Source organism: Galeopterus variegatus, unplaced genomic scaffold (genome assembly GCF_000696425.1).
Source record: "Galeopterus variegatus unplaced genomic scaffold, G_variegatus-3.0.2 Scaffold2064, whole genome shotgun sequence".
In the NCBI taxonomy this organism is placed as follows: domain Eukaryota; kingdom Metazoa; phylum Chordata; class Mammalia; order Dermoptera; family Cynocephalidae; genus Galeopterus; species Galeopterus variegatus.
The window spans coordinates 50,040-73,593 of record NW_007728175.1 but is presented as its reverse complement, the minus strand read 5'-3'; the positions used below and the strand labels follow the sequence as shown (position 1 = coordinate 73,593).

General features: G+C 52.4%; 2 protein-coding genes across 3 annotated transcripts; one reads left to right on the top strand and one right to left on the bottom strand.

The window, feature by feature from the left end:
- Positions 1-42: 42 nt before the first annotated feature.
- WBSCR22 (Williams Beuren syndrome chromosome region 22) lies at positions 43-12,390 on the top strand. Of its 2 annotated transcripts, none has more exons than XR_551061.1 (12): positions 43-132; positions 226-263; positions 2,026-2,121; positions 2,210-2,292; positions 2,392-2,488; positions 4,580-4,676; positions 5,879-5,929; positions 6,976-7,061; positions 7,260-7,305; positions 7,624-7,682; positions 9,662-9,911; positions 11,864-11,951. XR_551061.1 is itself a non-coding variant. In XM_008580308.1 (12 exons), exons 1-12 carry the CDS (start codon positions 85-87, stop codon positions 12,156-12,158), a joined length of 846 nt encoding a protein of 281 aa, XP_008578530.1. In that variant the 5' UTR covers positions 43-84; the 3' UTR covers positions 12,159-12,390. The 2 variants fall into 2 exon arrangements, 1 of the variants encoding a protein (XP_008578530.1); XM_008580308.1 differs by lacking the exon at positions 9,662-9,911 and adding an exon at positions 12,104-12,390 and having other exon boundaries at positions 11,864-11,953.
- Positions 12,391-12,999: 609 nt separating this feature from the next.
- STX1A (syntaxin 1A (brain)) lies at positions 13,000-21,914 on the bottom strand. Its single transcript, XM_008580307.1, has 9 exons — positions 21,842-21,914; positions 21,371-21,470; positions 18,476-18,550; positions 17,675-17,748; positions 17,477-17,585; positions 17,305-17,378; positions 16,369-16,506; positions 14,648-14,758; positions 13,000-14,391 (listed from the first exon to the last, which is right to left on the bottom strand). The coding sequence occupies exons 1-9, from the start codon at positions 21,878-21,880 to the stop codon at positions 14,314-14,316; spliced, it is 798 nt and encodes a 265-aa protein (XP_008578529.1). The 5' UTR covers positions 21,881-21,914; the 3' UTR covers positions 13,000-14,313.
- Between the last annotated feature and the right edge of the window lie 1,640 nt (positions 21,915-23,554).

The window sequence follows — 23,554 nt, the reverse complement described above, 5'->3', positions numbered from 1 at the left end:
CATTACGAGGAGGTCGCGGGGCTGATGATATAAAAGCCGGCTCCCGGAAGACGCCAGTAGCAGGCGTGCTGCTGAGGCGGGTGTATGGCGTCTCGCGTCCGCAGACCCGAGCATGGTGGGCCCCCGGAACTGGTGAGGCCTGTGGCCCGCGGCCACCCCTCTCTTCTTTTCTGGAGCCACCCCGCCCGGACTCTTCACTGTACCTGCTATTTCTCTTTCCCGCAGTTTTACGACAAGAATGAAGCCCGGAAATACGTTCGCAAGTGAGGGGAGCCTGGATATTGCGAGGCGTCGGGGGTCGGGAACGGCAAGTTGCCCTGATGATGGGCATCGCTTGGAAAGCGTGTAGAATTTGGGAGTGGGAGTAGGGAGGGGCGTAGCTTGGTGCTATTTCTGCCACTGGTAGTCAACTTTAAGCCCCCTGAAAAATAAAACTAATGAATTGTTAAAAAAAAAAAAAAGAAACCACCGAAGCCTCTGGTCTCGGTAACCTTAGTATTAAAGCAAGGGTGATCATGCCTACCTTCCCTAGTTGGTTTTCAAGGTTTAGTGCAACAGCTTGTTTTAAGCGTGTGGCAAAATACGCAGTAAGCAGTGGATACGCGTAAGGGGTCAGTGCTCGAAGCCTCTGGTCTCGGTAACCTTAGTATTAAAGCAAGGGTGATCATGCCTACCTTCCCTAGGTGGTTTTCAAGGTTTAGTGCAACAGCTTGTTTTAAGCGTGTGGCAAAATACGCAGTAACAGTGGATACGCGTAAGGGGGCAGTGCTATTGGGTGTTGGGGGGGAGGAACTACGATTTATGGAATGCTTAGTGTCCCCCTATTTACATCGTCTTACTCTGTGACAACCGTTGGTATAGGTATTGTCTAAATTTCATAGAGGGTAGTTATTTGTATAAATCATTTGACAGATAAAAGTTTAACAGTGACTTCCAAGCCTGCTCTTTCCAATATGGTACTCTGTAGAAAATTCTACAAATACTTATTCTCCCTTCCGTTCAAATGGGAGTCCAAGACACAGACGGTCAGCAAAAATTTCTGGCACAATCGACATTGTGTATCATATACGAACTTTTTTTCCAGCTGCAGAGTCCTGTGTTAGGCATTTTTGAAAACTTTTAGTGTGGTTCTTTCCTTTGATCTTGGCAGGGCCAGATATACTATGGTAGCCAATAGTCATCTATTGAAATGGGGCTAGTCTGAGTGACTTAGTATGGAGAAATGTAAAATATCTTATTGATAATTTTTTTTTATTATATGTTGTAATAATATTTTGGGCATATTGGGCTAAATAAAATGTGTTATTAGATATACAGGGTTAAGTGAACTATCATTACCATTTATTTTCCTTATTTCTTTTTTAACTGTGGCTGTCAGAAAGTCATGTGGCTTGCGTGATATTTTTCATGGACAGCACTGCTATAGGTTTTCGTTGTGCATTGTTGATCCTTAAATATGAGAGTAACTACAGTGGGTAGATAATTTTCCAGAAAATATGTTTTTATTTTATTTTTTTTTTCAAAAGATGACCGGTAAGGGGATCTTAACCCTTGACTCGGTGTTGCCAGCACCACGCTCACCCAGTGAGCCAACCGGCCATCCCTATATGGGATCCGAACCCGTGGCATTGGTCTTATCAGCACCGCACTCTCCCGAGTGAGCCACAGGCCGGCCCCAGAAAATATGTTTTTAACAAGCAGTTGACCATCAAAGCCTTAAAGAGTTACAGATACCCAATGGTTGGTCATTAGCCAAGTGATTTGCTTCTTATCAAGTTTGCAGCTGGTAAACTTGAATTTTTGTCACAACAAAGTAACATGTTGCTGTATTACATGGACTTTTGGGGTCAGTTTTAAATAGTTGTGAATAAATTTGTTGATTCCAAGGTAGAATTACCAGGTAAAAGGTCAGAAAAGAGCATCTTGGGATGATTATTCTTTTTTTCTTTCCTTGGCTTTTTTTGGTCTGGGGGAGGTATTAGCCTGGAACTCCTTTACCATGCACTTTTGTTTCTGCCTTCCCAGCTCACGGATGATTGATGTCCAGACCAAGATGGCTGGGCGAGCATTGGAACTCCTTTATCTGCCTGAGGGTCAGCCCTGTTACCTTTTGGATATTGGGTGAGATCCTGTGGTCTGGTTCAGATTGTCTAGGAGGGGGAGCATCTTTGCTACTCACACTGAGTCCCTGAATGATTGTGCCTTCCAGCTGTGGTTCTGGGCTGAGTGGAGGTTATCTCTCAGATGAGGGACACTATTGGGTGGGCATCGACGTCAGCCCTGCCATGCTTGGTAAGTATGTCCTGTTTGGCACTGGGGTGGGCTACCCTCATGAGTGTGGAGCAGCTATACATATCGTCTGTTTCCCCGACTCCCTCTTCTCCAACGTAGATGCAGCCTTGGATCGAGAAATGACAGGAGACCTGCTTCTGGGGGACATGGGCCAGGGCATCCCCTTCAAACCAGGCTCCTTTGATGGTTGTATCAGGTGAGGGTCTTCGCCTCCTGCTTTTAGTCCTACAGGACAGTGCTTCCCAAACCTGGCTGTGAAGCAGTGTCACACAAGATACTTAAAAGTATACATCCCCTGGAATTTTCGGATTTATACGGTCAGAGCAAGGCCCAAGAATATGTGTGGGTTATTTTGTATTTCAAAACTGTCTATTCCTGTGATCATTTTGCATTGTCAGGTTGAGGCAACACTGTTATGGATTCTGTGTCTGCTTTGTGTTTGCGGGGAGGGGAGGTGGTCTCTGAGCCTCTAGGAGCCAATTTGTGGGCCCTGGCAGCCATCTTTTTTTTTTTTTTGGATGAACTAGTGGAGAGCAGCCTGGACTGCTCTAATTTCTTTCTTTTTTTTCCTGACTGGCAAGGGGATCACAACCCTCGGCACAGTGTGGTCTGCACCACGCTCAGCCAGTGAGCGAACCGGCCATCCCTATATAGGATCCGAACCCATGGCCTCGGCGCTATCAGTGCCGCACTCTCCGAGTGAGCCACGGGGCCGGCCCTCTAATTTCTTAATTGACTTCGGAGTCTTTTCTCAGTCATCAGGGTCAACTTTTGAGCATTTGATAACAGATTTTAAAATGTTGAAATTGTTAGAAACATGAAGTTTTGTTTTTGTTTTCTGCATTAAGTTATGTTTAGTATTTGTTCTTGTGTTTGGTTGATGGGAGTGGAGATAGGGTATAGGGGAGGTTGGGGGAAGACCTTCAGTGATCCTGGGTTGAGTGGTAGGGATGTAGAGTAGGGATCTGGGTAAGGAGTAAACATTTGGATTTGAAGATTTTCTTACATCTGGGAACAAGACAGTGGGGGAAAAACATTTCAAGGGTAGCAGTTGCTTTTTAGTAATGATTGGATGAGGTGTTCTGAGCTGCAAAAAACCAAAGGCCAGTGGTATGATCTGTATGTTGTAGGAGTAAATAGTCACTTTTTGTGTTTAAGGGGAGAGATGGTGTGGCAAGCTTTTTTTTAATATTTAAACATCTGCTATATGTAAGACATCATACAAGGTGTGCTGTGGAGTATGTGGAAATAAAACTCAGTTCCTGCTTTTAACACTATTCACGGTTTATTAAGTGCTGTAAAACACGGGCCAGGCAACTAAACACAAGGCTGAGTGTGGGGTGTGCACTGGGGAGTCATGAGGCCCGCCAGAGTTGTGAAGAGGAACAAGAGGGCCCAGGAAGGCTTTGAGAAGGTGAGGAGCTGGGCCTTAAAGGCTGGAAGGAATTTGGATAGGCAAGGAGAGGGTTTCTGAGTGGAGGAACAGTGTGAGCAAAGGCATGGATCATAGATGAAAGAGAGATTTCATGGGAGATGAGATTGTGTGGGGTCAATTCCTAGAAGGCTTTTAACTGCATCATAAGAGGTTTGAGCTTTATTCAGTAGGTAATGGGGAGTGACAGGAATGTGTGTTTAAGGAGGGGTGTTTTCAGGTGGAAGAGAGAGGAGCGTTGTTTTCTGGTGGAAGAGAGAGTAGCGGTAAGTTAGGTTGACAGCATTCAAGATGCAGTGAGTGGAGCAAAGTGAGAGCTGGGAGAGGCCATTGGACTAGCCAGTGGGTGTGGGGTGGGTTTCTGAGGGTGTGTGTGCACAGAAGTGAGGGGAGACCAAGAAGGAGGACGCAGTAACTCCTTGAGATTTTAAATCTGAGGATTGCGAAGACACTTAACAGCAACAGTAGAAGGAAATGATTTAGGAGGGTGAATCAATGGCTCTGTGTAAATACTGTAAAGCATGTTGCCTTTGATTGGAGGAAGGGAATGTAGGGGTAGGTGAGCAGAGACACCCTTGACAAACTGAGTAATTTTTAACTTAAGATGCGTGTAGAAACAAGGTTGAAAAAATGTTTTCTTGGACTGGCTGAAGGAAGTGAATGCTGCCCTTCTCTCAAGGCTGTTTGGCCCAGTATTGCAGAGCAGTGATCTGGAGTGTCCCCGCGCTTTCCAAAAGGGGGAGCTGTGGGCAGGAGGGTGTCACTGGGAGATCCATGATGGATGGTTTCAGAGTCTTGAGGAGTCTGGGGGAAGCAATGTGGATTAATCTCCTGACTAGGTCCCTTCCTTTTTAGCATTTCTGCTGTGCAATGGCTCTGTACTGCTAACAAGAAGTCCGACAACCCTGCCAAGCGCCTGTACTGCTTTTTTTCTTCTCTTTATTCTGTTCTCGTAAGTATGAGATCTCCATCTGGGCTGGCTGCCTGTCCTTCCCTTGTACTGCAGGTAGAGTGGTGAAGGTGAAGATGTTACATGATGGGAAGGCCACTCAGATGGGGCTGCATGGAGTGGCAGGACCTTATTGTGGTTACTTCTGTTCAGGCCCTCGGCCTAAACAGAAGTTCAAGTTCAGTGTGCTGACACTCTCTAATCGAACCCAGAAGACACTGATGTCAAATGTTGAGACCAATTTACTAATTTGGAATAGGGCCTACTTCTGTTGTTGACCACAATTCCTGTGTCTACTATGCTGAGGCTTTTTTTTCGTTGGTGGCTGGCCAGTATGGGGATCTGAACCCTTGACCCTGGAATACTATGCTGAATTTGAATTTTAATCAGTTGGTTTGGAGTCATGAACTGAGCAGAGCAAGGACAGAGATGTCATGTCGAGGCCACACAGAGAACACCTTCTAGTGCCCACATCCTCTGACTTCCTACTCTTCCCTCCACCCACTGCTGATGTTTCCTCAGATGGGGCAGGATGGTTATTTAACACTGAGAGAGCTTTATCTTGTCTTCATAACTGATAGTGTTGATTTCATTTGTTCACTAGGATAAGATGATAGTTTGAGATTCAAAGTCCTAAAAATGAGTTATTTTTTGGAGGACCCAGGTGTTTTTGCCTCTTTAGTCCCATCCTCACCCCACCTCAAATTTTTCTAGGATGTATTTTTCTTGCTGGTGGCTGGCGGCTGGTTTTGAACTTTACGTTGTTTCTCCCACTTACATGCTGGGCTTAATCCTGAAGTTCTCAAGGCCTTTTGTGTTTGCCCTTCTCTCTGCTGAAATGCTTTTTCCTCATTTAAATAGCCAGCTCCCCACTACATTCAGGTCTCTGCTCAAGTGTCCCTCAGAGAGGCCTTTCTTGAACCAAAAGTAAACTGAACAGTCTGTCACTCTCCATCTCTTTGTCCCAATTTATTTTTCTTTTTGGAACTTATCACTACTGTAAATCAGTTACCTCCCCAACTAAAACATGAGCTCTGCAAGTACAGGGGCTCTCTTTTTTGTTCATGACTGTGTCCCCAGCCATAAAAACAGTGCCTTGCACAAAATGGGAGCTCAATAAATATTGTGAATGAAGGAAGGGAAGAGTGTGTACGTCTTGACCACATGGGGTATTTGTAAGATTGTGACATTTCTGTTGTTTACAGGTCCGTGGAGCCCGAGCTGTCCTACAGCTGTACCCTGAGAACTCAGAGCAGGTGAGCCCATTGGTTACATAGTGGAGGTACAGGGAAGAGGGAGGGACCCAGAGCAAGTAAGTTGTCCTGCTCTTCACTCACTTGCCCTCTTGCTGTTGGGAAGTGACAGAAGAAGGAACCTTGTGCTGATTGGTGGGAAAGGAGCACCCTAGAGTGGTCCCTATGGCCCCTAATGGGTCATATCAGGTTTGATGACCTGATATCCTAAGAGGGGTGGTATCTTGCGGGCTTGGAGTAGGATGTTTGTCTTCTCTTGAAAGACTAGATGGTGTTACAGATGATGTGATGGGATATTACTGATGTCCATAACCAAATAAATAAATGCTGGGGAGGGTGAGAGAACATCAGCAGTTTCTGTTCTTGTGAAGTATAATGAGTTAGGAATTCGGAACTATAGACTTTGAAAGACAAGTGCTAAGCTGTTCCTTACTAATAGCATGAATGAGTCTTGCTCCCAATTGGTTTCCATTCATTTCCTGAGATTTGAGTAGGTGAAGGGGTCCCTGAACTAGAAAGTGAGAGAATGAGGGGAATTGCTTTGTTCTGTAATTCCCCTGAGAGAGGCGTGTGCCATTACTGGTTCTAGGCTGCACATTCCTCTACGTGGCTTTTGGGTACTCAGAACTGGAAAAGCCTAATGAAGTGGACCTTCTTTTCTCAGGGAGGATCCATCCTGGGGGCAGACTGCCGCACATTCCTCTACGTGGCTTTTGGGTACTCAGAACTGGAAAAGCCTAATGAAGTGGACCTTTCTTTTCTCAGGGAGGATCCATCCTGGGGGCAGACTGCCTTTTTTTTTTTTTTTTAAGATGACTGCTAGGGGAATCTTAACCCTTGACTTGGTGTTGTCAGCACCACACTCTCCCAAGTGAGCAAACGGGCCATCCCTATGTAGGGATCCAAACCATTAGCCCTGGTGTTACCAGCACCGCACTCTCCCAAGTGAGCCACAGGCTGGTCCCAGACTGGCTTTTTAAGGTGGGTGGAGGTGTGGTTGGCTGCTCCTCCAGCCTCCTGTGCCTGACTCACTGCCTTTATCTCCTCAGTTGGAGTTCATCACTACCCAGGCCACAAAGGCTGGCTTCACCGGTGGTGTGGTGGTGGACTACCCCAACAGTGCCAAAGCAAAGAAGTGAGTGCTGGGGGCTAGTGTGCTGCCTGGGCTGCAGGAGAGAGGGTAGTGGTGTGGCTCTTTTGGGCCACTGAGTGGACCAGACTAGTGCTGGGGTGGGTCACCATGGCTCAGGTAGGCAGGAGATAGGGGGCAAAGACTTGTCTGCCCCACCAGTCTTTATGAGCCCAGTTCTCACTTTGTACTTTTTTGTTTCAGGTTCTACCTCTGTTTGTTTTCCGGGCCTTCAACTTCTATACCAATGGTGAGGGACACTGGGTGGGCAGGCCCATGTCTTTTGGATTCTAAACAGTGGGGTTCAGCCTGAAAAACATGCTAGGAGAACACTGGTGGTAAAGCAGGCCCAAGCTCCAGAGTACAGAGCCTGGCATGTCTAAATCCTCTGGAATCTGGAGGCAGAGACCTCTGCTTTCCAGGTCTCAGAAAAGAGTGTCAGTTCCTTCTTGTGGGACTGGGCCTTGTACCTGTTAGAAGGGCTCAGGCCTGGTGCCCAGGCTTCGGGAATGGGGCAGATGGGTTGAGAGATCTCCAGGATGATTGAATAGCACTTTGGTTCCTGCAGGGACTGAAAGAAGATGAGGATGGAGAAGAGGCCAGGGAGTCCATGTTCACTAATAGAAGGTAACGTAGTTGTTGAGCCCTGCTGCACGCTTCCTAGACAGGGTGTCTCTCTCCTTTCACCCTGGGTCCTCAGGTATAGATGCAGTAGTAATACCAATACCAATGTGTGTTAGAGTTGGACACCCCTTTTGGACTGTGCCTGCTTCTGTCTTGGGGGCTGGGGCCCTTCTGGTGTCTGTGGGTGGCATGCAGCCTTAACTCGCTTTGTGAGCTGCATAGTCCCCCTGCTGTTGCTTCCCTCTTACCATGCTTGGCAGTCTGTCTCCTGCCTTCCCTGATGCTGCCCTCCTCCACCTGTGTCCTGGACCACATCCCTTCTGGGCTCCTGTGGCTCTCCTTTCCCTCTCCTGCATTCTTGTCTTTACTCTCCTGGGTCATTCCCATCAGCACACAAACATGCTGCATAGTGTTTCCCGTATTAGAAAAGGTTCTTCTTCCTTAATTCCATAACAATCCCTAGTTACCACCCTTTTTATCTGCTTCCCTTTATAACAGCATACTCCTTATTCTTGCCTCTTCTGGCTCCCTTTCCTGCCATTCTCTCAATTCACTTCTTGGGCTCACGTTTCTTTCTTTTTTTTCTTTTAAAAGATGACCGGTAAGGGGATCTTAACCCTTGGCTTGGTGTTGTCAGCACCACTCTCAGCCAGTGAGTGAACCGGCCATCCCTATATAGGATCCGAACCCCATGGTCTTGGTGTTATCAGCACCGCACTCTCCCGAGTGAGCCACGGGTTGGCCCTTGGGCTCACATTTCTGTCTCATTACAAATTGTTCTTGTCGGGCCGAGCCCGTGGCGCACTGGGGAGAGTGCAGTGCTGGGAGCGCAGCAGCACTCCCGCCGCGGGTTCAGATCCTATATAGGGATGACCAGTGCACTCACAGCGCTCACTGGCTGAGCGCGGTGCGACTGGTCTCAAAAAAGACAAAAAAAAAAAAATTGTTCTTGTCAAGGCCACCACCAATTTCCATCTTGCCCAATATGTGGTTGTTGCTCAGTCTTTCTTTTCCGTCTTTATCCTGTCTGATCAGTAGGATCTGAGACAGCTGATCACTCCCCCTTTTTTTCTTTCTAGATATATTTGGTACAAAAGGAACCGATCACTCGCTTAACAGTCTTTGCTTGGCCTTTTACCCATTGTCCTAGCTTTCTCTTAACCTCACTGGCCATGCCTTCTCAGTCTACTGCTGGTTGCTCCTTTGGGGCCCAAGGTGGGCCCCTTCTCTATCTGTGCTGCTTTAACTACTAAGCATAAGTTCATAACTTCCAAATTTATATCTTTAGTCTCAACCACACCTCTGATTTCCCAGCTGCCTCCTCAGTATCTTTACCCAGACTTCCCACAGGTACCTCAGACAAAACAGCTCTTGTTTTCACCCCCAGCTTCCTTCCCCATTCTTTACCTTTCTCATTCATTCCTGTCTTTTCCTTCTGTCTCTCAGTCAGTCAGTCCATCAGCAAGTCCTGCTGTGCTTTGCCTCAATGTGTATCCCAATTCTGAACCTTTTCCCCACTTTCAGCTAGTCTAAGTCACCACCACTCCTTGCTTGGATTACCGAATAGCTAACTGCCTACCTTGACTCCCTGCTGTGTCTACCTCTTCCTGTTTCTCTGCTCAGTATCTTCAGTAGAATCCTTTTACCTTTCTTTATTCTCCTTAATACCTTCCACTGCTCTAAATCATATATACTTGTTTACTTGGTTATCATTTCTATCTCCAACTATGGAAAACTTGGTGGGAACTGGTATTATATCCCTGACATCAAGAGTAGTATCTTGTTAGTGAAAAGTGCTCAGTATTTGTTGAATGAATAATTGATTATAAGATAGTGAAGGGGGAGTTATTTCTTCGTTCTGCTTGAGGTGAGGGAAAGGTTTTAAGACCTTTAAGCCATTTAAGAGGAAGAGCGTGCAGAGTGAATGGGTTTGGAAAGTCTACAGTGCTGGAAATTGTGTGTGCTCCTCGTGCCCACCACAGATTGATGCTGTCTGACCCCTCAGCCTTCTGCAGTCACTTCTCACAGCTTTCCCAGCCCATTCCCCATGAGGAACTGGGGGCTCTTCTAAATGTTCTCTGCTGTATGGTGCCCATCACTTGCTCCCAGTGAGTGGTCCTGTCTCCTGCTTCACAGAGGAAGGACAAGTTGTTAACTCCCTCCATGCATCTTAGGATCCCTCTTGTCCTCATGCCAGTGTCTGCAGGCGACATGTCCTAACTGTAAACTCGGGTAAGTTGAATGACCTGAGCTTCCATTCCTCATCTATTTAAAAAGGGGGGAGAACAGCACCCACTTTAGCAGTGTGTTGAGGGTAGAGATGATGTGTATGTGGGACTCATGTTTGTACAGTGCCTGGCCATGCACCTTGTTGTGCAGGAAAGGGAGGATAATCCGCTGCTTCCGTTACTGTCACTTCTGTCTAATCACGTTCAGGACAATTGTTATAAAGAAGTAGGTTAATTAAGGGCCGGCCCGTGGCTCACTCGGGAGAGTGTGGTGCTGATAACACCAAGGCCACGGGTTCGGATCCCATATAGGGATGGCCGGTTTGCTCACTGGGTGAGCATGGTGCTGACAACACCAAGTCAAGGGTTAAGATCCCCTTACCGGTCATCTTTTAAAAAAAAAAAAAAAAGAAAGAAATAGGTTAATTAAGAAAAAGTGTTTTAAACATTTACCTAATTTATCTCTAATCTGCATTTAAAAAAAAATTTGCATAACTTTGTTTCAAGGTGCATTCCTTCATCCTTGCCACCTGGCCTCCTCCCTAACCCCCCTCATCTGCTCCTCTGAAAGGCTCGGTCTACACCTGGCACTTGCCAGTCTCTTTGCACCTGTGGTTTGAGGCACCATCTTCACCTGCTCCCTTTACCTCCCCTGATGACTTTTCCTCATTGTTCCTTCTCTCATTCCAGTCTTGCCCCTTATCCACCACTCTGTGCCCACAGTTTGTACTTCCTTATAGATTCTTTGGGATTAATCCTCCTGTGTTTCCAGCCCTGAGTTTGTACCTGTCTCCTGCTTTACACCTGGTCCATCAGACTCTGGTGTTCATCCCCACACTGGTTTCTCTGGACTATCACAGGGTCTCCTGGGATTCCAGTCCTCTTTCCTCCTTCCCTCACACCCCTCAGTATTCCTTTTCAGTCCCTTTTTTCCATCCCTGTCTTCCTGCTCCCTAGTTGTGGGCCCTCCGAAGTTCCTCTCATGAACTGTTGTGTCTGTGCACTCTAAATCTAGATAAGGATATGTCATTGCATTGGTTAAAAAAAAAAGTCATGGTTCCCACTCGTTACTGAAGGGAGAATAAACTCCTCGCTGGCATTCAGACCTCTGTGAACTGGCCTGGCTTGCCTTTCCCTTCAGTCCTTCCACAGTGTCTCCTTCCCATATATTGCCTGGGCTGCTGCACCTCCATCCCCGGCCCCCTGCCTGTGCAATCACCAAGTCATCTCTGTGCTTGTCCTTCCTGGCATTCCCTCAGCAGTTCTTGGGCCTCTCTGCACTTGCTCTGCCTAGTGGGGATGGTCCCTGTCATGGGCTCTTGAAGGGCGAGGCCCAGGCTCACCCTATTTTCAGGGCCTCTCTCCTATGGGGCTGTGGGTAGTCCTTTTTCTCCTCAGCCAGGGCTGGAGGCCAACATCAGCCCTTGAGGATCATTGTCAGGACTGCCACAAGCTGGGCAGCCCTGTTTTCCTACCTCAGACATTTGTAGTTGCTGGGAGCCCTCACTGGATCTATGCCAGGCATGCTGACCCCCAAACCAGACTAGACCCTCAAGTGGCAGCACCGGGCATGGGATCTCTGGCTTTCCTTGGGCACTGCCAGGCTTTCATGAGCTGATCCTGGCCTAGTTGCCCCAAAAGTAGCACGGCACTCTGCCTGCCCCACAGGCAGGATATACACACACCCAGCAGGTGGTCATCTCCCACAAAGATGCCTGCGAGTGAGCATGGCCTCACCTCTGTCTCTCCTACAATTGCTTCACTCCAGTGGATGGTACCAGGAAGGAGGGTGTCCAGACTGGGGACTTGTGTTGTACAAGGCAAGATGAAGCATTTGAAAGAAATGGTATCTGAGGCTACATAACTTGAGGGACACTCACCGTTTTTCCCTGCCTGGATTAATGTGGGTGCCAGGAGGCAGTCCCATCCATCAGCTCATAGCTGTCTCTGGCACAGGGTCCCGTACAGGATTGCGCGGCAGCGGTTGGTGAGAAAGAGCCGAGAGTGGGTGCTGGAGAAGAAGGAGCGCCGCAGGCGTCAGGGCAAGTGAGTACGGGGCTGGGGACAGGCCGCAGGGGAGGAGGTGGAAAGGGGGGCAGGTGTCTATTGCCACTAAGGGCTCACCTGCATTTGAAAGGGTCCCAGGGTATTCTGTGTTCTTTCTTTCTGAGACTATTCTGTTATTTCTTCGCACAGGGAAGTCAGACCTGACACTCAGTACACCGGCCGCAAGCGCAAGCCCCGCTTTTAAGCAGTAGCTGTGTCTGGTGGGACAGCTCTGGGGCTACACAGTTGTGAACTGTGCTGTGCAGCCCAGGCACTTGTCTCTGGAGAGTTTTCTATATTGATGTCTTTACTTCAGCTGGCAAAATAGTATTTTAGAAAGGTTCTAAAGTTCTAAACGTATTTTCTTCACTAAAAAAAGTTCTGAGAACATCTTATTTTGTTCTGAAAGCAAATAAATGACTTTCTGTAGCACTCTGGCTCTGGCATGTCCCAGCTCTGTGATCCTAACCAAATGTTTTGGGTTCCTCTGTGGGTGGAGGCTATTACATGACCTTCCAGTCAAGAATTAGGGTTAAAGAACTTAAATATATAGAGGCATCATTTTAATCTGCAAGGAACCCAGGTAGATTAATTTAGGGCTTGATATATGTAACTATATGTTATATATGTTATAATACCACTAGGCAAGTTGGGGAGTAGAATCGGGATAAAATGTGTTCGTGGTACCCACTGGCCTGATGCCTCTGCCCAGTTTCTGGTTTCCCTTTGGCATGAAGACATTACCCTGCCCAGGAGCCCTGGGCTGAACTCTGGTGCTGAGCTGCGTGGTCAGCCACTGACCAGCCCAGTCACTAGTGGTTAGAAAAGTAGTCCCACTCTGGGATGTGGGGGACTGTCTAGCATGCTGAGAGATCTAGTGGTTGCTTGAGACCTCTGGTTGGAAGAGTGACTAAATCTGGCCAGCACAGTATTAAGCAGGAGCTAAGACATTCAAGGATGGGCTAGAGGGCCTAGTTGTCTGGGAAAGGGGTGGGGTCTCCCCCAGGTATCAGATTCTTTTGACAATAAGAAATCTAGAGCAGAGGCCTGGTACAGATACAAATGTTTATTCTACATAAAAATTTCACAAAATGGGCAGCTGGTTGTACCAAGACCTTTGGTGAAGGGATGTGGGTGGGAGGGAACTGCTGTTAGAGAAGGCAACACGGACAGTGGTCAGAGTCACGGCAGGAGCAAAGCTGAGGGAAGGTGGGGCACAGACATGGCCCCATCCCCTGCTGCATGCACTCGCATGCACACTCCTTGCCTGTCAACGAGGAAGAAGGGTCTTAGGGTAAGGGCACGTTTCTGACTTGAAAAGCCCCAAAATGGCAGGAAGGAGGAAGGTAGCCTTCGCTGGCTGGCTGCTGAATACTGCATCTGAGACACCTGACACCCATGTGGCACATCAGTGGGGGACAGCAAGGGCAGGATGAGATTGCAGGCCTGGAGTGATATCCGACTTCCCAGGGCACAAGAGCAGGGACCACTGTCCCAAACATGCAACACTGGCTTGAGGACCCAACTGATGCCTGCCAGAGACTGCAGCTGGCCCAGGCTGCTGGCTTTGCCAGGGCAGAGGCCTTACTGCAGCCTGCTCTGCCTCCCTAAATCCAAGAGTGGCTAGAGCAGAGGGTCACTTGGGGTCAGGCTTAGCCCAAAGGGGTTTCTCCTGGGGCTATAGGAATGTAGGTAGGGAAGATGAGGCTGAAGGCCTGTTGGACTTTTGCCTTAGGTAGGGGAGTCTGGTCTTGACGTGGCCAGAAGCCATGACACCCTGAGCCTCCTGGCAGTGATCAGCTATTAGAGGCTTAGAGCTGGGCTGTCCCTCAAGGCCTCCCCTCCCCTAACCTGAAAAGCAGCACCATGTGGCCAGCTGGTCCCCACCCCTCAGGGGGCTCGGCTTGGGACAGCTGGAGAGGCCAGAGAACAGGACAGATGGGCACATCAGTTAGAGACAAGGTTGGGGTCCAGAGAAAGCCTTGATCTTAGGAAAGGGCAGGCCCCAGGAGTTACTGAAGTGGAGTTACCAAGAACGAAGAAGGGCAGCATGTGCCACCCTAGGCAGCCCTGCCTGGTGAGGGTGGGGCAGCCTGGGCCAGGGCCTGAGTCTGCCCCTTGCTGACCCATCCCCACCCCCCTGGCTGTTTCCTGGCCCCACTCCCCTCTGCCTCTTCTGTACAGACACACACTGTTACAACAATCATGCATACGACAAGGCTCAGAGCAGGGTGGGAGGGAGGGAGGGAGGGTGCTCTGAGCCAGAAGGTGGGGTTGGGGAGAGCAGCTCAGCCAGGCGGCAGCAGCCAGGGGCCTCCTGGGATGGCCCATCCAGAACGGAGTGGCAGGTGGGGTGGTTTCTATCCAAAGATGCCTCCAAAGGTGGAGGCGATGACAATGCCCAGGACCACACAGCAGATGATGATCATGATTTTCTTCTGCACAGGGAGTGAGAAGGAGAGGCCTCAGACAGAGTGGGGGATGGAAGCTGGGGAGAGACTATAATGGGGGTTGAAGGCTGGAGAGTCTGGGGGATCTAAAAGTGGGGAAGGTGATGGTCCGAGATTAGTTGTAGTGGCGAGGTGAAGATCCTGGTCAGAGCTTCGAAGAGGTAGAGCGGGGAGGGATGTGGGATGGTCTGGGGGCTCTACTGGGTGCTGGGATGTGGGCTCAGGTAGAGCCAGGGCTACTGACCCTGCGCGCCTTGCTTTGGTACTTGACGGCCTTTTTGGTGTCAGACACGGCTCTCTCCACATAGTCCACCGAGTGCTCCACGTTATACTCGATCCTGTCAATCATCTCCCCCTGCAGGGCCAGGGGTACCCGAGCTCAAGAGGGACCCCTGGCTCAGGACAGGACTTCGGGAAAGTGCCCTGAGGTTAGAGAGAAAAGGGCAGTGTGAGGACAATGGGGTACAGCTCACCAGGCTGGGCAATCTGGGCAGGGTGTAAGAGGGCACTGTAGGCTCCCCAGGGCAGCTCCCACTTCTCCCTGCACAGCAGCCATCCTGGGGGTGGAATTGGCCATGCAGTCTCAGCCAAGGGGTTGGGACCATGCAGAGAACTCTCAGCTGGGGCCTTGCTGACTCCCTATGCCTGGCACTAGACAGAGGACAGTGCCAGGCAGAGGACGACAGGGACAGGAGTGGGTGGCTGGAGCCTGAGCCTGCCTTGGCCATAGCTCACAAAAAGTAACCACAGGTGAATCCCCCATGCCAGCCTCCTCAGGCATATGATTCTGTCCAGCTCTGGCTATCTGTAGTCTTCAACCTTTAAGACCCCCTCTGCCCAACCCCACAGCCCTCTGGGGCCCTGCAACCTGGTCCCATGCTGCCCCGAGTCTAATCTGATCATGACACTGTCCCACAAGACCCCTAAAGCATGTCTCCAAGTCCATAGCTTTCACTGCTGTCCACATCACCATGGTCTGGCTATCACCAGGATGGCAGCAGGAGCTTCCTCATGGCCTTCCTACTTCCTAAGGTCAGGCACTCCAACAACTAAAACTCCAATCTAGAAGAGACTCCAAATGCCCCAGCACCGCCTGCCAAGGCCCCATCCACCTCGTCTCCAATTTCATCTCAGCTCCGACCACTCCCTGTGTGCCAGCCGCACAGACCTCCTTTCTGCTCCTCAAATAAGTCTTCGGTGTTGCTGGTCTCTCTGCCTGGGGCCAGCTCCGCACTCTTCCCTGGGAAGTCTTCATAGCTGGTTTCTTTTCACTTTTTTTGGTATTAGCTCAAATGCCCCCTCCTCAGAAAGGCCTTTCCTGACTACTCCATCCAAGGAGTCATTCTAACAGCGTTACTCCAGGTGTGCTCAGACCACAGCACTGGCACCACCTTGTTAGAAATGCGCGCTCATGGGCCTCCAGCTTGACCTGCCAGTCTGGGAGTGGGGACCTAGAAAATTACAATAAGCCCTCCAGGTGATTCTTAGGCACTTTCAAGCCTGAGCACAGTGCCTCCTTCTAATGTCTCCTGAGCTCCGGGCACCACTGGAGAATGTTCCATTTGTTCTTTACTTAGGCTGCCCTTTCACCTAGTAGCAATTTGCTCTGGGAAGCAGACCCCTCAGCTGTCCTGGTCACTGCTACATCTCCAGCTGCTAGAAGAGCATCTGGACCACAGTGGCCCATGCTAAACAGTTGGTGGACAAGGCAGGACAGGGCTGGGTGGAGGTGGGTGGGGCCATGCAGGGCCTGGGGTCCGGGAGGGCCAAGCAGAGCCATGCAGAGGAGAGGGTCCTTCAGGTGGGCAGAGCCCTGGAGGCAACTTCAACAGCAGGTGGTTGGTTACCTGAGGACTTGGTCCCTCCCAGGCAGGGCAGCGTGTCAGGCAAAAAGGGTAGGGGTTAGTGCAGCCCTAGGTGCTGCTGTGGGCTGGGCTGGGGGGACCTGGGGACCCGGGCAGTCACCTGGCTCTCAACAAGCATGGCCATGTCCATGAACATGTCGTGCAGCTCGCGGATGCTGTTCTCCAGCTTGATGATTTCACTGTGCCGTGTCTCAATCTCGCTCAGAGCCTGCTTGGAGATGCTGGAGTCCATGATGATCTAGGGGGTGGGAACAGTGAGCTAGGACCCTGCCGGGGGGGCGGACAGAAGGCTGAGGGGGAGGGCAGCTGGGGTGGGCAGAGTTGCTCAGGAAGCCGGGCCTGAGGCTTCCCTTGCCCTGGCCCTTCCCACCTTGCTGCTTGGCTCTACTGCTGACTAGTTGTTACCTAATTTCTCTGTGATCCTATTTCCTACTTATAGTATGGGCTGACAACACTCCCCACCTGTGCTTGCCACATACTAAGTGCTCAGTAAGTGACAGTTCTTAACACCAGCATGTGACAGAGCCCAAGCTGCTGCTCCATGGACCCAGGCCTCAAACTACCTTTCTTTCATCCCCTCTCCCAAACTGACTAACTACCCCTCCTCTCTCTCCTCCTGGAACCCACGCCCCCAAGCCTACCTCCCGTGACTGTGCACCACCTGCTCAGGAGCACCCAGAGCACAGAGCTTCACTTGAATATAGAGACAGCCAAATGTCCTCCAAGAGGGAAAAAAGGTCCCAAGGATGATGGGAGCCCTCAGCCATGGGCAAACGGTCAGGCCAGCAAGGAAGTGGATCCAACTGGGAGGCATCAGGACACAGGGGCTGTGATTCAACCTTTGCCACTAATGTTTATGTGGCCTCAGCCTGGTCCCTTCCCCTCTCTAAAACCTTCCTTCACAGGGTGGCTGTGGCCAAATTCTGCCCAATCCCAGCACTATGCACACATACTAGGGGTCTGGGTAGGGGGGTGGGACATGGTAGGTTGGACATGGTAGGTGGGTCACGGTAGCAGTGATGATGTTCACACTCACCCCGGAGGCAAAGATGGCGGGGTTCCCACTCTCCAGCATGTCCTCCAGCTCCTCACTAGTTGTGGTCCGGCCAGCTGCAAATGGGGGTCACACTGAGCCTGGCTCTCTCCAGGGTGCTCAGCAGCAGCCCAGGCCCTGCCCCTCCAGCCCCGAGCCCCACCCCCAAGCTCACTGATCTCCAGCTGCCTCTGGATGCGGCCCTTGCAGCGCTCGCGGTAGTCAGACTGCGTGGCATTGTACTCCGACATGACCTCCACAAACTTTCGGGACAGCGTGGAGTGCTGGGGGTCCGAGATGGGGGTACAGGTGTCAGGCCCCACAGGGACCCAGAGACTCAGGTGCCCGCCCACCCCAGAATTGCAGCCCACACCTGTGTCTTCCGGATCCTCAGGTCAGCCGAGGAGCGGTTCAAGCCTTCCTCCTGCTCGATGCTCTGCTCGATGCCTGGGGACATACATGGCTGCTGAGCCATAACCTACCCCCATTCACCAGCCCCCACCATCCACACACCCAGGATGTGGGAGGGCGCTCTGTGTGTGGTCTGAGTCACAGGAAGCAAAGGCAGACCAAGTGCTAGATGCTGATGGATAAGGGGCCAATGAATAAAGGCCCTTTAGCTGTGATGCGTGTGTAGGTGCGTGCATGTGTATGAACGCACTCTGACCTGCTAGGCTTCAGGCCCCAAGCTCTGTGTGTGTGAGCACCTACTGTGTGCTAGGTCTGGGGGCTCAGGCTACCTGTGCCTCTGTTCTGTTCCCTTTCTGCCCAGAAAGGCTGTGCGCAGGGGCCCTGCCCAGAGTTGAGATGGCCAAATGGCCACAACCTGTACAGCATGTGGCCCCTAGGCCTTCATGGAGTGTGCATGTCTATGTTCACACAAGTGCATGGGACCAGGAAATGCTGGCCACTTCTGTCATTCTCTTTAGCAGAAGTGAGGGATGGTGTCCACAGTGGAGCGCTCCTTTGACAAAGCCTCAGGCACCTGTGTCCCTAGGCCTAGCCCAGAGCCTGGCATGAACAGCCTTACCAGGCAGCTGTTAATGAATGGGCACATGATACCACCCTCATAAAAGAAAGCAAGATCCATCATACCCCGAGGGTTAGTGAAACCCCATGAGCTACACAGAGTGCCCCGCAACCACCCCCAGACACAGCCGGGAGCCTGACTCACTCTTTAACTTGGAACGAACTTTGTTCGCTGTCTTCTTTATGTCAGACATGAGTTCTTCCAGCTCCTCCTTTGTCTCTGGGGAGGTAGAAGGGGTGGGGGGAGACACCCTGGGTTCCCCCACTGCCTGATGTTCAGGCTCAGTCTCTTGCACAGGGGGCCCAGTGGGGGGCTCTGGGCAGACCCTAGGTCCTAGGTCTCCCCTCTTCCCCAGGCTAAGTTTCTGTCTGCCTGCTCCCTGCCCCCCAATTCTGGGCCAGGGCCACACCAGCTGCAGCCTCACCCCCTCTTGTGCCGTCTTCCAAGGAGCCTCCCTTCCTCCTTCGCTGGCTCCCTCACCCCCTGCAGATAACAGATGGGTCTAAATTTAAGGCAGAAATAATTGTGGAGCAGCTGGCGATGCTGGAGTTGGCACCAGGGAACACTGACTTGATAGTTGCCTGAGTCGAAGGTGGGGGGTGCGGGCTCACCTAGCATTACCTGGTGGCTCAGGAGGGGGAGCAGCCAGCCAGGGGCTGATGGGGCCAGGGAGGCAGAAGCCTCCCCCGTCCCCACACTGCCCAGGGTGGCAGCCTCCAGCACCTTGGGTGGGCAGGCCCTGTTCTATTCACAAAGTTGCCCTCCCTAGGTGCTGAGCCAAGTGCAGGGGCAGAGGGAGAAAAGGTTCACAGAGGTGGCCCCCTCAGGCATGGTTGACCCTGGAGGTGACAGACAGCTGGACCTATGAGAAGTGAAGCTGGGGAAGAATGGTAGCATACTGTTTCTGCCCTTGTTCCAGCTAGCACCATTTCCCCAATGCCAACAGAGGCCATAGGGGTGCCCAGAACAGGCCCTTCCCTGAGAAGGATTGGCTGGCCACCTCCCCCTGGGGTACTCCTGGCAACACCCGGGCCTCAGGGCAGCCCCCAGAACTCCAACCAGGGAGAAGTCAAACTGTGCTCCTGAATGTAACCTTTCAAACTACATTCTGCTTGCCTCTGTGGCTGGGGTTCCTCCCAGAGAGGATTGGGGAGGGGTGTGGAGCTGTAGATGGGGTCATCTCCCAAGTGGAATGTGAGTGGGGTGGAGCGGGGGGCTCCAAGGAGCGGAGGAGGGTGCCTCTTTTGTATGAACAAAGGAAAACTTGGTTACCAGCTGCTCTGACGTCTCAGCCTCTTTTGCTCAGACCCAAAATAGTCCACGCCGGATGGCAGCCCCCAGAGGAGGCACAGCCAGCTTTGGCCCAGGAAAGCCCCCCACTCACTGCCACCTTTCCTTGTGACTCTTGTTATCTCTGCTCTGCCTCTGCCCGGGAACCCCCACTGGGGAGCCCCCTTCCCTTGGTGAGTGCCTGGTACTCAGCCAGGTCTTGACTGTTCATCTTATGGGTGGAGACTGAGTGGTCCCTATTGACTGTGTGTGACACCATGGGAGATGTGCAGGAGGTGGCATGAGGGTACCCTAGGGAGGGAGCCGAGCTACTCCATCACCCCATGCCCACCCCACCTTCCAGCAGGTGAGAGGCCTGCTCCCCGGCTCTTTATAGTACTCTCCCGCAAGTCAGCCACCGCCTGACCCTGAGTGGGAACAACCCACTCAGGCACACAGTGACCCAGATACTCATGGGCACAGACTTACATCACATGCTGCTGTCCTGAGCAAATATCTGGGAGAGGGACAGTGTGATAGGTGCACTGGGTGTATCCCTGCCCTGCGTGGTCTCTCTCCTTCTGACCCTTCCTGAGACAGTCTCCCTTGTTCCCACCTGACCCATTTTGCCTTCCAAGGGACTGGCACCAGGCTTGGTTGGTGTGGCCTTGGCCTTGGTTCCAGCACACTTTGGGGCTGTGGAAAGATTAATTCTGGGTTCTTGAGGATGCCAGTGGGCTGGGGGTCAGAGCCATGGGTAGGGAGGCAGTGCTGGAGATGAGAATAAAATCCAACCCTGGGTACCAGCACCGGGGTGGCCAGACCATTCCCCCTTGAACACATGGGCTTTATCAGGCCCCACAGGCTGGAGCCTTCCAAAGGAGCTGGAGAAGAAGAGGAGGTGAGTGAGCCACGAGGAGCAGCATGGACAGGCAGGTGCATGCACCCGGTCTGAGTTCAGGTGGCTGTCCTAGCCCTCACCCTAGGGGGCAATCACTGCCTCCCTGGGACTGAGGATGAGCCTCCCCCTACAGGGAGGGGCTCTCGGGTAGGGCTGCACGCATTCAGCCTGGCACATATTAGCATAGTGATCACTCTCTCAACAGGAAACGTGAGGGCTGGGTCAGGGGACCTGTCTGGGGACAGAGTGGAATCCAGATACGCAGAGGTTCCCTGTGCAGAGGGAGACAGGTGTGACTTCCTGGAGTCCTGAGAATGTGTGGTTCTGGGGTACCAAGTGGCCAGGTGCCAGGGCTGCCAGCTCTTTCCAGAAACTCTGCCTGCTTGGCCAGCTTGCCCTCCCACAGTGCTGACGTTTCACAGCCACCATCTGCTCCCCAGGGAGGGGAGGGCCTGGGCTGAGAGGCCTCCTATTGATTAGAGACAGCTCCTTCCCTCCCTCCTGTCCTCCTTCCCAGAACCCCAGAGCCGTAGCCAGCCCTGTGGCCTTAGAAAAAAGCCAGTTTACTTGGGGAGGGTGGGGCCAGCACCTGACCCCACCCAGGCCCGAGAAGGGCTGCCCCTCCCACCACCCAGTCTTTGCATGAAACCCGGATCTGCTGGTCAGCGATGTTGGGCACTGACCCCCCAACCCCAGGCCTGGGTCAGTTGTGTTTCCTAAGGCTTCTGGAACCCTCCCCAACCTGGCCAGCCCAGGCACCCCTCAGCCTATCAGCAACGAAGGGTGCTAGGGTTCCAGGAGACCCCCTGGCAGCAGCCCATCCTGGAGGTCTGTGGGGACTGAACCTGCCCCTCACCCCCCACACTCACTCTCATCGGGGTTGGGGGAGGCCAGGATGGCGCTGTGTTTCCGCTTCACCTCCCCCACGTTCTCTGCGATCTTGTCAATGAAGCCTCGGATCTCCTCCACCTGCAGACCAAGGCCAGGTGGTCAAGCAGAGAAAATCTGGGAAGGAGGCTTCTTGGAGCCAGGGCCTGCCCAGAGTCAGGCCATGGTCAGGGCTCAGGGAGAGGATGGGCCAGGCTTCAGGCGGTGGGGTGTAGGGTTGGGGTAGCTGCTCCTAAGCATCCTCCTAGACAGGGGTAGGAGGAGTGGGGGAGTACCAATCCCACACTGCTCTGAGCTTCAATCATTTCCCCCTCCACATGGGTTCGCTAGTTGGTGTCCCCAGGCTGCTGAGCCAAGCACAGATGTGTAAGAGCCCTGCTTGGCTTGGTGGTGAGAGGCGGCCACCCCAGGCCTGCAAGTGTATGGGGAGAGATGGGTGTGCTGGCTCCCACCTGCTCGAAGAACTCATCCATGAAGCGTTCTCGGTCCATGGTGACAGTGACATCATCGTCATCATCGCTGTCCTTGGCCTGCACAGGGTTGCACACACATGAGTGGACCTGCGGTAGGTCCAGTGGGACCCCAAACCACACAGTGTGTGCCCACATACCGGCATGCAGGGTGCAGCTCCACGGCTCTGACCATCCCCCTCCCATCCGGGAGCCTCTGGGCAAGGACAAGAACAGGCCTGGCCATGCCCTCAGCTCCCAGCCACGGTGAGACCAGGAGGACCCCTGGGGACCCACATAGGGACAGAGACCTTGCCTGTCAAGTTGGTGATGGGGCCAGGTCTCGGGCTCCAGGCCAGGGCCTCTCTCCCTCCCTGGCTGCCTGCCCCTCCCTGCAGCTGGGGAGCCCTGCACAGGGCAGGCAGTTGCACCTCAGGGCTTGCTCCCCTGCTGGGGCCCCTGAGGCTAAAGCCAGTGTTCTCTTCTCTCCCAGCCTGATGGTTAATGAAGATGGAGCCTGGAGTTCCCAAGCTCCCTTTCCAGGGTGGGCCCTGTAGGCGGGGCCCTGCCCTCACTGTCCCAGGCCTGGGCACCACCAAACCTCACACAGAGGTGGGTTGGCTCACATGTGGGGCCATCTCCACAGCACCCAGACAGGCCTGAGCAATACCGCCTGTGTGAGCTCTGCTGGATGTCAGCTTTGCCCGCTCAGGTATGTCTTTTAGAGATCCTCTCTCCTTGTCAGCCTTGATGTTGGATCTGATCCTCCTTCCTTCCGACCCCAGAGCTGGGCCTGGCAGGCATGAGGGGCCAGTTGTGTTGTGACCTGGGTGGGGCCTGCCTTAGGCATCAGCTACAGGTGCGGGCCCAACCCCACTTACAGCCCCAGAAGCAGCTGCCCAAATGCCACCCTGCACCATGGGGCGGGGTAATTACACCTCTGACTTCCCAGTATACTGGTCATGGTCATTACTGTCCACCCCACACCTTGAGTCAGCCAGGGTCAGCCTACTCTGCTGGCAAGGCCAAGGTCCCCCTCTACAGCCAAGGCAAGGACACCCAGGGTGCCCCCGCCCAGGTCGGGACCATCACCACTCAGATGGGTTTAGGGCTTGGTCCCACCTCATTTCTCAGTGTCCCCCAGGAGCAGGTACTGCTTGGCCACCAGCCCCCCACCTTGGAGCACTTGCCAGGAATGAGGCAGGTGCAGGCCAAGGGGCTGGGGAAGCTGATGGGCCCAGCACAGACACTGATGAGCTGAGGGAATTCCCTCTGGATCTGCTTATTCTTCCATGAGTAGTGACAGTGACGCTTGTAAGAGGGAGGCCTGAGAAAGGGTGGGAAAGCAGAGCATGTGCTGTGAAGGGCTTGCCCCTGGGACTTACAGGTCCCATTAACCCCCAAAGTGGGGACCAACCATGAGAGGGAGGTGGCTGGAGCTTTTATGGAGGCAGCTCAGAGGGGCCTGCTCTCATCAAGGGATCATACCTCCTTCCCCAGCAGCTGAAAGAAATCCTCACTCCCGCTCCCCACAAATGCCCATGGCTGCAATCAGGTGGCCACCCGTTACCCCACCAAGCCCACCTGTACACACTGAGACCGTGCCAGGTCTAGAAGTTGAGTCAGAGAAGCACTCCCTAGGGAAACTGAGGCAGAGTGCAGGCTGCAGGAGCCCAGCTCCCCTGGTGGTCAGCCTGCCAGGTTGGAAAGTGACCC

Excerpts from the sequence above, each read along its gene's own strand:
- WBSCR22 (XM_008580308.1), top strand. The coding sequence starts at position 85 with ATGGCGTCTCGCGTCCGCAGACCCGAGCATGGTGGGCCCCCGGAACTG. Across the intron at positions 7,062-7,259 it reads AACAGTGCCAAAGCAAAGAA|GTTCTACCTCTGTTTGTTTT; the intron begins GTGAGTGCTGGG and ends TTTTTGTTTCAG. Across the intron at positions 11,954-12,103 it reads CGCCGCAGGCGTCAGGGCAA|GGAAGTCAGACCTGACACTC; the intron begins GTGAGTACGGGG and ends TTCTTCGCACAG.
- STX1A (XM_008580307.1), bottom strand. The coding sequence starts at position 21,880 with ATGGACCGAGAACGCTTCATGGATGAGTTCTTCGAGCAG. Across the intron at positions 17,749-18,475 it reads AGTTCGTTCCAAGTTAAAGA|GCATCGAGCAGAGCATCGAG; the intron begins GTGAGTCAGGCT and ends GTATGTCCCCAG. Across the intron at positions 16,507-17,304 it reads CCGCCATCTTTGCCTCCGGG|ATCATCATGGACTCCAGCAT; the intron begins GTGAGTGTGAAC and ends CCCACCCCCTAG.